Here is a 13,917-nt window from a genome sequence, read left to right as displayed (position 1 = left end):
TTATGTTCACACAACAAAATGTGGAAAAAGTCAAGGGGTGTGAATACTTTCTGAAGGCACTGTATGTCTGCAGGGGCTGCATGTTATACACTACTTGTGGTTATTATTTGTTGTACGTTAGTGTGTGTATCCATAGTGACTCTGCATCTCTCAAGTCTATGAGTTCATTGATAGGGAGAAGGTAGTCAGGTTCAGTAGTCAGGTTAAAAAACAGCAGATTCCATCACCTCGGGTTGATACTATTCCTGTCAGCCTGGGAGAAAGAGCTGTGTGTCACACTGCCACCTTGTGGCTGTACTGGCTACCGACTCCACTCTGGGCTGATTGCGTAAGACTGCGCGGCGTATGAGTCATCACCCTTAAGTGAGGATAGATTGGAGGTGTGTGTGGTGTGTGTGTGTGTGATGTTTGTGTGTGGTGTGTGTGTGCGTGTGTTGTAAGGAGGAGGCTGTCTGGGCGGAGCTAGCAGCAGCGGACGCAATGGACGATGAAATGAGGGCTTTCCCGTTTTTTTGTGGGGCACATGAGTCATCACCCTTGAGTGAGGATAGATTGGAGGTGTGTGTGGTGTTTGAGTGTGGTGTGTGTTGTAAGGAGGAGGATGTCTGGGCGGAGATAGCAGCAGCGGACCCAATGGACTATGAAATTAGGGCTTTCCCGTTTTTTTGTGGGACTGTAGAAGAATCACTACCCAAGCAATATGGCTTTAGTCACCTAGGGGAGAGGGAGAACACAGTGACTGTGTTAGATCAGTATGCCACTGGTCGTCTTGTTATGCCGCACATATTAAGGCTAATGAGTCTTAAGCTTATTTCCATTCAGAAAGGTCAGCTAGCTACGACCATAGCACACTGTGGGAAATAAGGAAATACTGTATGAAGGAAAAGGAGAAACAGGAGTTGAAGAAGTAGGAGAGAAATGTGACTATATTAAGAAAGAGGGTGACATGGTGAAATAATATGAACAAAAGGCAATGGTTAACACATTATTAAAATGTATAGCGTTTTATTTTGTATCAGCTTCCTGGACAAAAAGTAAAACAAAATCAGTAATGTGACAAAACTACAAATGGTGAGTGAGTGAGAGCGTCAGCTCGAGGACTAGCTATGATTTAGGAGAGAGATGGATGCAGGAGCGACAGGGTGGATGAGAAGGTTCGATCTGAGTGGTTATTGAGTCGTGTCCATGGACGAAAATCGGTCATAAAGGAATGAGAGTAACATGAAAATATAGGAGTGAGAATGGGTCTGCTCAAAGAAAGAGAATGACAGAGTCTAGATGAGAATGATGAAATAATGTGTTTTTTGCACCTCTCTTTATCTTCAATTGCAGGGTATTTCTAAAACATGTAAGGGGTTTGTACCAAAGGTTACTAGACTAATTGTCCCTATTTGGCTCAAAGGACCATGACAAATGAGCAGCGTGGAGCAGTTGGGAATGATACTTTAGGAGACTTCAGCTAAGAGGCAGGGAACAAACATGTAAGGTATGTGGGCTGGGGGAAATTTCACTTCGTAGTATTGATGCTTATCAGTCACATGTTATCGATGAAGTATTCATTTGTATAAATGTCTCTTTACCTCACTCTATCTTAGCTTTCCCAGAGGGTTGTGATTTGAGTTGTGTGTTTTCTTTGCAGGTCATGAAATAGGAGAAGCTAACAAACTTCTGACATCATGTTACAGTATCTGACTGTGCTGTTTATGACCCCTTTCAATTCTAGATGGTTCTGTGTGTCCTATTTCTCCTCTCTTGTGTCTGTACTGTGTTTCTCCCCCTCTCTGACTCTCTGTCCTCCCTTTAGAAGGCATAAGGCCCTACGTAGATGGACAGTCGCAGGGCCGAGCTGGTCTGGTAGCTCAGGAGGGGGTTGACTGACACCATCTCCAGGTCCAGTGTGTACTCTTGGGGTCCCGTCACGGCCCGGGCTAAAACCAGCATGGCGCTGATGTTGTTGATTTGCTGAGAGACACAGAAATGATAGTGAGGTTAGTCAGGGTCAGTCGCGCTCTCCTAGAAACGTGTCTTACTAAGTCCTGTTATGATGCAAGGTCTCAAAACTGGACCTCCACTGTCATCGTAAATTCACTAGTCTATCATCATATATTGACAAGCTGGATGGGAGGGTGACCCAGGCTGGTGCTGTACAAGGGCTGTTACACTGTGGCTGTGCTCACTCTGATGTAGAAGTCTCCGTCGTCGTCTCCAGAGCGGATACGGAAGGTGTTGTATGCTCCGGGGTAGACGCTGGTGGCCTGGATCTGGAAGATGTCTGAGGGGACGGAGCGCTCCGACGTGATGCTCATGTAGCGCTGGACAATAGAGAAGGGTAGGTCTCGACAGGCCGGCTTGGTCACAGGACAAACACAGCGACTGGACACACAGGAAAGACAAATAGCAGGTTTTAGTCCTCTGGAGAGATATATGAGTTGTGCCATAGTGGCAGTCATGTTGCATAAATAACAATTTCCTGAAATTTGACCTCATGAACTAGATGACTTACTGATGAACTTTCTATTCTGTTTCATTTAAATTAAAACAGAATATTTGATATTTATCACTAAATATTAAATATGGATTACATCCTTTGATATGCTCATGCTTGTCTGCAACCTGGACTCAGGGGTAGACGTAACATAGTAAACTAAAATCCGGGACGCTCAAATTAGTATGATATGTAATGTTTGGTATGGTATGTATTCATTTGTGGATGTCCATCATTCATTTCATATGATATGTTACGAATTACAATTTGTATGATATGTTACCAATGACAAATCGTATGATATGTTTACGAATTACAATTAGTTGTGGCTAACGTTACCTAGACTAGGGGTTAGGTTTAGGGGTTAGGGTGTAGCTAATATGCTAAGTAGTTGCAAAGTAGCTAAAAAGTAGTAAGTAGTTGCAAAGTTGATAATTAGCTAAAATGCTAAAGTTGTCCGTGATGAGATTCAAACACGCAACCTTTGGGTTGCTAGACGTTCGCGTCCTTTCGTTTTTGCCTTAAGTAACCTTCTATCTTATGGAACCATACCAAACATAACATACTAATTTGAGTGTTCCAGATTTTTGTTTACTATGTTACGTCTAGTCTATGAGACCAGCCTGCATGCGTAGATAAATGTTCAAAAGAGTAGTTCATAACTCAACCACTAGAGGGGTATATTGCAATATGAAGGAGCATGGTGAACTATCCTCAAACCAAGATGGATTACATTCAACTGTATTTGAACAGTGGCCATTTCCCCAATAGTTTTTCTGAAGCAGTTTTCATACAGCTGGGGGAAATTAACCACTGTCCACACCTGTTATCAATGTAAGACTGGTTTCACTCTTCTAACAGCATTCTAATTGTACTGGAACATCTTCAACTGAAAAGATCACAGAATTGGACAGAGATATGGATAAAGCAATTGGCGCAATCTTAGAAATAATGTGAGCTATGCTCCATACAGAGGCTGATGATATGTTGAGATTTGTGCCCAGGGCATAGTTTGATAATGGGGAAAAGGTGTGTGTGTGTATGTGTGTGCGCCCATGTTTTAATAAATGTTCACTCACTTGTCAGATACTTGGACGTAGGGGTCCTGGCAACGGTTGGTGTCCACACACTGACTGGCACCGTGGATATTCACACAGGTCTGTCCTTCAGTACACTGGTGCACTCCGGTCTCACACTCATTTATATCTGGGGAGGAGAGGGATAGATTGAGGGTCGGAGAAAGAGAGAGAATTGAAATGAATAGAATCAATTAGAATACTTTATCGTCCACTAACAACGAGGACAACGAAAGAACACACAGGTACAGTTAGCTGACATTGAAGTGAAGGATGGGAAAAGGTGTTAAGAAAAACATTGAGATGGAGAACAGATGGAGAAGGTGCTTACCCTGGCATAGTCGAGTGCCCAGCAGCTGGTAGCCTTCTGGGCACTGACAGGAGAACTTCCCGGGCTCATTGACACACTGATACTGGCACAGGTAACTGGAGTAGCTGCACTCGTCTATGTCTGCAGAACGATGGAGGGAGAGAGAGGGGAACAACGTTTAAGATCATAGTACAGCTGTTTTAACCAAGAAACAGAAGAACAGCTTTTAATAAATGCAAGAAAGAAAGAACTGGTTTTCTTTTCAGATCAAAGCACTGCTACTTTAATGACATTATAGAGAAAGAGCAACAGATGTATCCTCTCACCATTGCAGGCGAAGCCGTCAGGCCCCAGCTCGTAGCCCTGGTCACAGCGACAGAGGAAGGTACCGTAGGTGTTATAACACCGCTGCTGACAGGGGGCGCCCATGTCACACTCATTCACATCTGGAAGGAGGAGGAGAGGGAGAAGTCTATCAGTATTTCAGTCTATATATCTATATCAGTCTGGATAGACTGGCTCTCTGTATGTGCTTGTGTGTATATCTGACCATGCCTTACCAATACAGGAGCGGTTGTTGCCGGCCAGCTGGAAGCCTGGTTCACACTGACAGGAGAAGGAGCCGGGGACGTTGACACAGCGATGCTGACAGTACCTGTATCTGCATTCGTCAATGTCTGACAACACAGATGGAAGGAGAGCATTTAGAAACAGTTCCAGAGAGAAGGAGGAGATTGAGTTGACCAACCAGGTCGTTATGGTGAAGGAGAATTTGATCCAAATGGCTTTCCTGTTTAAATAGAGGTCAAATAACATGGTACAATGACTAAGGAGAATTTGACCTATCCGGTGTATGTGACAATAAAACATATTAACATATTAATTGTGAATAAATTAAATGACATTCCTGGTGAAATAGAGGTCAAATAACATGCTTAACCACAACAATGAGGTGAGACCGCAAACAGTGAGTCGGTGTGACTCAGGCCAGTGACTAGACTGGTTAGAGGGAGTCCTATGGGAGTACTATCGGGTGTCTTACCGATGCACTCAACGCCAACCTTACGGTAACCCTCAGGACACTGGCAGGTGAAGGCTCCCGGCGTGTTGATGCACTGCTGGCTGGGCTGGCAGTCGTGTTCATCTCTCTCACACTCATTCACGTCTGTGTGTGAGATATGGCAAAATAACACAATGTACTTAGTAAAATGGATGTTAATACAGCTGCCCCACATTGTCCAATCATTATTCCTGTCTCATGCATTCCCCATCAACAACACCTATCACCCCGACCCCAAGAACAACAGGACAAGCAGCTCTCTCAACACTCTCCATCCTATAAAACTAAGAGCAGCTGTCCTCGTGTGAAATCTCCACATTCCAGTACCAGCGATCCACCCCCCATGGACAAATACTCACACACAACCACCCCAACACACACTTGACACAGCCACCTGTCCCACACTATGGTCTGCACTCATCCAGACTACATGCTTATTGCCCAATCACAAACAAGGCACACACGCACACCTTATCCTGTCCCCCTGCAGCCACCTGTCCACCCCCCCGTCCCCCCCGTCCGTCCGTCCCTGTCCGTCCATCCCCTCTCTCACCCACACAGCTGTCTCCCCCCTGGGGCTCGTAGCCCAGAGGACAGGGGTTGAAGGGCTCTCTGGCGGTGCTCTCCAGGTTGGTCCCAGGCTGGCTGGGGGGGTCCGGGGCTGGGATGACCGAGGCAGAACGGGGGAGGCACAGGTAGCCCCCGTAGTGGTTGAAGCACTTCATCTCCCCCTTACAGGCCTCCGGAATGGTCTCACACTCGTTTATGTCTGTCGGGAGAGAGGGAGAAGGAAAAGGAGTGAAAGACAGGAGTGGTTTCAAGTTGTAATGCTCATCTGATGCAGGGAAGATAAGAGATGGGGACATGAGGATAAGCGAGGGTCATTACCTTTGCAGTGCTGAGTCTGAGGGTCCCATTGATATCCATCTGTGCATTCCTACAGATAGCAGGAGAGAGAGAGCGAGAGAGAGAGAGAGAGTCACATGCACTGAATAATCCAAATCACCTTTCATTTGTAGCTATCATGTGCACTTTGAATCATGGCTGTCACACTAATAGGAGGATACCTAGTCAGAGGCACAGAGGGGGAAAGAAAAAGAGAGATGTCAGAGTACAGCGGAGGTCAACAGGAGAGAAGAGCAGCTGCAGTACAGAAGGGGTCCAATCATCAGTCTGGCGTATGGTGGGAGGAGACGAAAAGATGGAAGGGGAGGAGGAAGGAAGAGAAAGGGTCCTGGAGTACCCATCCTTACCGTGTAGGTGTCACTTTCTGTAAGTGGCTGTGAAATAGCACTGCGGAGGAACACAGACACACACAGGATCGCCGCACACCCGCCCCGCATGCTCACAGACTGACTGGCAGATAGGACAGGATCACACACAGACACACACTGGCACAGCCGGCGGGTCAGACAGGTAGCGGCGCCTCAGGTCAGGATGAGAGAAGCTGCCGGCTTGTTGTGGTGCTCAGAGCAGCTCAGCGGTATCTGCAGAGAGAGAGAGTTAGATACTTAGGATTCTCATTAACCTGGGTTGATAAGAGAGAGAGTTACTTCACAACCTGGGTTAGAACAGTTGGAACAGCTTTCAATCCATCCACTTAATAAACTCCCCATAACACTGTGGCTGTGTTGACATCTAACACTTTTCTGAAGCCAGGCTCAGAACAGAAGTCAACTCACACAAGTCCCGTGTGACTCAGATGTTAGTCATTATTTGCTAATCGAACATCTTTCCCCTGAATCCCCACCAGTATGACGGAGAGAAAGCCCGTCTCCCCCTGCTGGCGAAAGGTCAATATAATGACGTACTCTATCCATCAGCTAAAAATAACAAAGTCATGTTAGCTCTCCATAGACAGCCCTCTGTTTCCCCCAGACAGGCCCACTGTAACTGGGACTAGGAATACACACACACACACGCACACACAAACGCTCACACACAAACCTACAGTATACCAGAGTGAGCCGTTAAAATACAGCAAGGCCTGTATGAGCTCCTACATCTCAGGGTATTGTCTGACAATTTCAAGACATTACTTTCCGTTTCCCCAGACGCCGCAAGCTCTGACACAGATCTCTGCTCTGTTCATCCATCTAAATCACTGTCACGGACTAGTATCGCAGAATCCATTATTGTCTTTGTTTGAGTCTGGCATCGTTCATCATTTGCTAGTGTGTTATTCATTGAAGTACTGCATGTGGAGTTGGAGAAGCATACAGACAGCGCTATGCTGCTCTTTTTGGGAGAGACCAACCATCCTCCATTTAATGTTCTTGGAGAGTGGAAGCACAGCTGTTTAAGTAGACCCTGTACCTAGACAAATAAATCCTCTATTCCAGCTCCCTCAGACAAAAAAAGAAGAGAAAGCTGGCCAAATGTAACAATAAAACATCTCTGAGTAACCGACATTTGTGCAAAAAACGTCAGTTAGAATTTTCTCCAGGCAAAATAATATATGAAGAGGAAAGTTATAATCATTGCTTTCCTTACACACACACACACACACACACACACACACACACGAGTATGCTGTAATACTCAACCACTTGTTGCGCCCCATGCAAACACACACACACACACACACTAACCTCAGAGAGGCCAAGCAAGAAGCCACAGAGCAACGTGTGTACCCACACAAACATGCTAACTGTCTTACATCACACTCCAAATGTAGCTTAACCTTCCTTCTCAAGCACCAAAACAAATGTTCCACTGAGTTCCCAGGACAACTATATACACAGTCAGTGCACCTGTCACAACTTCACCATTTTTCACACACTCACAAAAGTGAGGTCTTTTAGTGGACCTTGCATCATATCATCTTCAATAGGTCTGCATCGTATGCAGGAGTATACACACACTGTACCCCTGGACACACACTGTACCTCTGGACACACACTGTACCCCTGGACACACACTGTACCCCTGGACACACACTGTACCCCTGGACACACACTGTACCCCTGGACACACACTGTACCCCTGGACACACACTGTACCTCTGGATACACACTGTACCCCTGGACACACACTGTACCTCTGGATACACACTGTACCCCTGGACACACACTGTACCCCTGGACACACACTGTACCTCTGGATACACACTGTACCCCTGGACACACACTGTACCTCTGGATACACACTGTACCTCTGGACACACACTGTACCCCTGGACACACACTGTACCCCTGGACACACACTGTACACCTGTACACACACTGTACCCCTGGACACACACTGTACCCCTGGAAACACACTGTACCCCTGGACACACACTGTACCCCTGGAAACACACTGTACCCCTGGACACACACTGTACCCCTGGAAACACACTGTACCTCTGGACACACACTGTACCCCTGGACACACACTGTACCCCTGGAAACACACTGTACCCCTGGACACACACTGTACCTCTGGATACACACTGTACCTCTGGACACACACTGTACCTCTGGACACACACTGTACCCCTGGACACACACTGTACCCCTGGACACACACTGTACCCCTGGACACACACTGTACCTCTGGACACACACTGTACCTCTGGACACACACTGTACCCCTGGACACACACTGTACCCCTGGAAACACACTGTACCCCTGGACACACACTGTACCTCTGGATACACACTGTACCTCTGGACACACACTGTACCTCTGGACACACACTGTACCCCTGGACACACACTGTACCTCTGGACACACACTGTACCCCTGGACACACACTGTACCCCTGGACACACACTGTACCTCTGGACACACACTGTACCCCTGGACACACACTGTACCTCTGGACACACACTGTACCCCTGGACACACACTGTACCCCTGGAAACACACTGTACCCCTGGACACACACTGTACCTCTGGATACACACTGTACCTCTGGACACACACTGTACCCCTGGACACACACTGTACCCCTGGACACACACTGTACCCCTGGACACACACTGTACCCCTGGACACACACTGTACCCCTGGACACACACTGCACCTCTGGATACACACTGTACACCTGGACACTTAGACAGCCACAATATGAGGACACGTCAGAATCCGCTTTGGGGGGGTGGGGGGGGGTAAATCTGACCTAAAACCACCAAAAAACAACTGTCCGCCAGTTGAGAGTCCAGTCACTCAGTCACCCAGGCCTGTGAGCAGCAGGCAGACGTGGGTAGGTGCTGCCTCGCCTCCGCTGACCATTGAGCACCATGTGGTGATTGGACCTCTGGAATGCCTGTGGCAAGGATGTGGGCTGCAGATCCCAGTAGGGATACCCTGCCATCACGGTGTTTCTCAGAGTATCAGGTTCTGGGAAAGCCCCCCATGGTTCATGTAGGACAGCTGCTGCCAACCCTACAGCCTCTGGTCTCTGAGTGGGAGGATGGTCTGTCACTCTGATAGTCTTCCACAGGCCAACCACTGGTCTTTTCATTGTTTGTGGTTCTGGTTACAACAGGTGTCGGTGAACCATGGTTAACATGACATTTACAAGTGTAGCATTGTCTACCATGTACAGTAGTACACATTGCTCACAGAAATAAAGTAATTATATGGCCCCGTCTTTACTTGGATTGAAGAGGAAATTCTGCAACTCTTGGAGGACAGTGGATGTTGATACAGATGCCGTCTTTACTTGGTACAGGTGCATTCCTTATATTACTGGCATCCCGTGGAGGCTTCTGAGGGGAGGACAGCTCATAATAATGTCTGGAACGGAGCAAATGGAATGGCATCAAACACATGGAAACCATGTGTTTGATGTATTTGAGACCATTCCACTAATTCCGCTCCAGCCATTACCACGAGCCCGTCCTCCCCAATTAAGGTGCCACCAACCTCCTGTGCTGGCATCAGTAGTATGTTAACTCCTGCAACAGGAGGTACCCCTATTCTTGAATCCACACCGTCAGCAGAATGACCAAGCAAAATAACAGCAGGGTCATAACGAAATGACTTCATGGGGACTAGGCAGAACCCACAGTGAGACCACACACACAGTTATACACACACAGAGCAACATACACAAACACACATAGACTATACACACACACATCTACACATGCACACACAACGGTGGGAGACCCAACCAGAGACGGTCGTGTCTTGTGATGTATATATAGCCAGCTTTGTTCCGTTCTGCTCCGTAGTGCATGGAGCTGCTCTCTCTCTAACATGGTGGCCCGGTGGGCTCAAGCTGTGCTCTGTTCCCCTCGCTGCACTGAACCTGCCACCCAGCGGGCCAGAACCTCTTATATGTTATACCACTAAACTCCTGTGGTGTTAGATTTCTCTCACATTGCCGGACAGTAGAACTCCAGAAAACCAATAAAACATAACAGTTCCCCAGTGGAGTTAGCCTGTCGTCCCATGGGCACAGGGCTGTAGTCTGCTGGTGAGTGATGGAGAGGGTAGCTAGTGGCAGCCAGGCATGGAGAGCTGGCTGGGCCAAAGTGATCCAGTGGGTATCATGTGTTTACCCCCCTTGGATTTTTTTCACATTGGTCTACACCAAATACTCTGTAATGTCTAAGATTTGTTTTATTAATGAAAAATAAAACATAGTATTAATTGATTAGAAAAGTATCCCCCCCCCACTTACAGCTGTAAGTATTTTAGGTAAGTCTATAAGAGCTTTGCACACCTGGATTGTGCAATATTTGCCCATTATTATTTTCAAAATTTGTCAAGCTCTGTCAAGATGCTGGGGATCATGGCTAGACAGCAATTTTCAAGTCTTGCCATAGATTTTCATGCAGATTTAAGTCAAAACTGTAACATTCACTGTCTACTTGGTAAGCAATTTTAGTGTAGATTTGGCCTTGTGTTGTAGATTACTGTCCTGCTGAAAGGTGAATTCATCTCCCAGTGTCTGGTGGAAAGCAGACTGAAGCAGGTTTTCCTCTAGGATTTTGCCTGTGCTTCGCTCTATCCTGTTTCTTTTATCGTGAAAAAACCTCCCTAGTCTTTGCCAATGTCAAGCATACCCATACCATGATGCAGCCACCAAAATAAGGAGGCAGTTACTCAGTGACGTGTTGTGTTGGATTTGCCCTAAACATAAGACTTTGCATTTAGGCCAAAAAGTGTATTCCTTTGCCGTGTTGTTTTTGCAGTATGACTTTAGTGCCTTTTTGCATACAGGAGTCTATATTTGTGTACTTCTTTTCACTGTCATTTAGGTCACTATTGAGGAGTCACAACAATGTTGTTGATCCATCCTCTGTTTTCTCCCTTCACAGCCATTGAACTCTGTAGCCGTTTTAAAATCACCAATGGCCCCATGGTAACATCCCTGAGCAGTTTCATTCCTGTCCTGCAGCTCAGTTCAGAAGGACGACTGTATCTTTGTTGTGTCTGGGTGGTTTAATAAATCATCCACAGCATAATTATTAACTAGACCATGCTTTAAGAGATGTTCAATGTCGGATTTGTTATTGTTACCAACCTACCAATCACTGCCCTTCTTAATGAGGCTTTCAAAAAGCTCCCTGGTCTTTGTAGTTGAATCTGTAATTGAAATTCAATACTTGACTGAGGGACCTTACAGATGTTGTACGTATAAGGGACAGAGGAAGGGGTAGTCATTTAAAAAATCATGTCAACCCCTATTATTTCACACAGAGTGAGTCCATGTAACTTATGTGATTTGTTCCGCCACATTTTACAGAATACTTTTTCAACAACTATATTTTAGTCATTCCATTTAAAAAAAACATTTGTTAACATTTGTAGAATTGTCTTTTCACTTCGACATTATGGAGTATTTTGTGTAGATGAAAGACAAAATAAATCACAACCAAATCCATTTCGATCCCACTTTGTCACGCAACGAAATATGACAAAATCCAAGGGATGTGAATACTTATGATATGCTGTGGTAACTAGATGAGGTGGCGTGTGCCGAGGGCAGGAGATGATGGACACAGGGTGGGCCAGAGGGGGGAGTTTGGTATTTTAATAGTTGACCCTCCTCGCCGTGCCTCTGTGCTCTCCCCTGAATCTAGTCAGACCAGCCTTACTACTACTGTCGGCCTATGAACGCAGAATTCTTTCTGTCAAATGTTAGCAATTGAGAGTACATAAACACAGTGATAAAATGGCGCCCTGCTCTGCACAGAAGTGGTCTGTAAGGAAATAGGAAGGCAGTGTCCTGCACTGTGATGTAATGTGTGTGTATGGGAGTGAGGGTGTATACAGTGTGTTTAGTGCCATTGGGTGGCACCTGTCTCTCTAGTTTGTGGTTGTCCCTTGGTGTGGCCATATGGTATTGTGGGCCTGTCTGCTCCTCCTCACACTAAAGCAAGTCTTTCCAGCAAACAAATCCTGTACTTAGGGTTTAATCCAAGCTGACCATGTCTGGCAGGTTTTTTCATGCATCAAGTTCGCAGGAGATATTAATAGACTTTGCAACTGTGACATTAAATAGTTGTGAAATAGTAGTTGGATCTGTACAAGAGTTTCGTAATACATTTCCATTTACAAATACAACTACTCCCTTACACATGCTCTCTGTCCCTCCCTTCCACCCCCTCTCCCTCACTCACATACACACAGGGCCTTGCCACCTCAGCTCTTGTAAGGATCCAACTGTAGCCGTGGAGGTTGAGTGGAGAGCAGTGGTGTAGCTGTGACGTGTCCACCCCCTCCAGGAGCAGAGGGTAAGAGGCACTTTTTTCTTTGTGACGTAATACACTCACGCACTTGGTTAATCGCTCCCTCACTCACAAAAGCTCTCGTAGACACACCCGCTCACTCTCTCTCTTTCAAACCCGCACACACACAAAGTCATTGTGAAACATGGTGAACTCACAGGCAAGTCTTCTTCGTTTGTGTGAATTCGTCTTCTTCCTGTTATCTTCAGGTTCCTGGTTTGGGTCCGTGTAGTGCTGTTCTAGTCCCCTGGCAGTGGTGGTCCCTGGTGTGTTGTGAGTGTGGAGAGCTGAAGTGGTCCCTCTATCTGTCCTGCTCCTGCCTCTATGGCCCTGAGAGAGTGAGTGGGCAGATCGACAGCTGGAGCAGCTGAATGCATGCAGGGGAGGGCGAGAAAGAGAGAGAGAAGGAAAGAGGGCGAGAGGGACAGCCCATTCCTACCCCCCTCTGGCCCCCTGCACTGCCATCCTCCCCCCTCCCTGACCCCCCAGGATGCAAATTCCTGGTCTGCGGCCCAAATTCCCAAATCCGTCCAAATCGCAGGCGGAACAACAACTTGCATAGATTCACACACATACTCCCCCTCCCCCGTGCCCCCACTCACAGGTCACACAACGCACCTGGTTTCATTTAAAATCACCCCCCACAACTCGCTCCCCCAATCTATCTATCCTTACTTCCCCCAACTTTTTCTCTCTTTCTGTACAGCCACTAAGTTTCCCTCGCTCCCGTCCAATCTGACACAGGCAGATATTTATAGCTTGAGAGAGAAGTTGGTGGAATGTGGACAAAAATTTTAGCGAAGGAGAGAGACACAAGCCTTCTTGGAAAAGTAGTTAGCTTTTCTAACTACCGGTAAATATTTTAACTGGAGGTTCTACAGACAGACATGTTTATATGTAGAAGCATGGAAAGAGTGACCCTGAAGTAATCATCATCCATTTCTTCAAGAGGTTTTGTTATAACGACAGTACTACTAACACTTTGGCAACACATTTCTTTTGACAATTACATGAAAGCTGTGTACTCTGGGACAGCTCTACTACTGTATACAAACAGTGAAATATGTTCATCTTTTTTACAATATTATCTTACGTGTCCATATGTTAGTTATAACTATTACATTTTTGCTAAAGTGCAAATCCCTAATTGACATGGAAAAGAGCAGTACCATTATACCTACCTACCTACATCATGGGTTGTTGATATGTGTGTGTGGGGGGGGGGTGACAGCTGCTCTTACCCAACCCCCAGTGGCCACACAGTTTACTACTGGCTTCTCATGTTGTAATCCACTCAGGCTTCATTTACTATGCAG

The 13,917-nt window shown here is 46.4% G+C and overlaps 1 protein-coding gene across 2 annotated transcripts; it reads right to left on the bottom strand.

Annotated features, from left to right (window-relative positions):
- Window positions 1-988: 988 nt before the first annotated feature.
- LOC121531968 (EGF-containing fibulin-like extracellular matrix protein 2) lies at window positions 989-13,003 on the bottom strand. Of its 2 annotated transcripts, none has more exons than XM_041837586.2 (11): window positions 12,760-13,003; window positions 6,185-6,418; window positions 5,820-5,868; window positions 5,485-5,700; window positions 4,914-5,036; window positions 4,432-4,548; window positions 4,198-4,317; window positions 3,893-4,012; window positions 3,565-3,691; window positions 2,178-2,373; window positions 989-1,962 (listed from the first exon to the last, which is right to left on the bottom strand). In XM_041837586.2, the coding sequence occupies exons 2-11, from the start codon at window positions 6,272-6,274 to the stop codon at window positions 1,801-1,803; spliced, it is 1,320 nt and encodes a 439-aa protein (XP_041693520.1). In that variant the 5' UTR covers window positions 6,275-6,418; window positions 12,760-13,003; the 3' UTR covers window positions 989-1,800. The 2 variants fall into 2 exon arrangements, with proteins under 2 accessions (XP_041693520.1, XP_041693527.1); XM_041837593.2 differs by lacking the exon at window positions 12,760-13,003 and adding an exon at window positions 12,494-12,517.
- Window positions 13,004-13,917: the final 914 nt, after the last annotated feature.

Source organism: Coregonus clupeaformis, chromosome 2 (genome assembly GCF_020615455.1).
Source record: "Coregonus clupeaformis isolate EN_2021a chromosome 2, ASM2061545v1, whole genome shotgun sequence".
In the NCBI taxonomy this organism is placed as follows: Eukaryota; Metazoa; Chordata; class Actinopteri; order Salmoniformes; family Salmonidae; genus Coregonus; species Coregonus clupeaformis.
This window is presented reverse-complemented; position numbering and strand designations above follow the sequence as displayed.

What these genes read in the sequence shown, in the direction of transcription:
- LOC121531968 (XM_041837586.2), bottom strand. Translation starts at nt 6,274, where the DNA reads ATGCGGGGCGGGTGTGCGGCGATCCTGTGTGTGTCTGTGTTCCTCCGC. An exon ending in TCAGACTCAGCACTGCAAAG is followed by an intron (nt 5,701 to 5,819) that starts GTAATGACCCTC and finishes CTCTCCCGACAG; the next exon opens with ACATAAACGAGTGTGAGACC. An exon ending in GGTTGGCGTTGAGTGCATCG is followed by an intron (nt 4,549 to 4,913) that starts GTAAGACACCCG and finishes CTGTGTTGTCAG; the next exon opens with ACATTGACGAATGCAGATAC.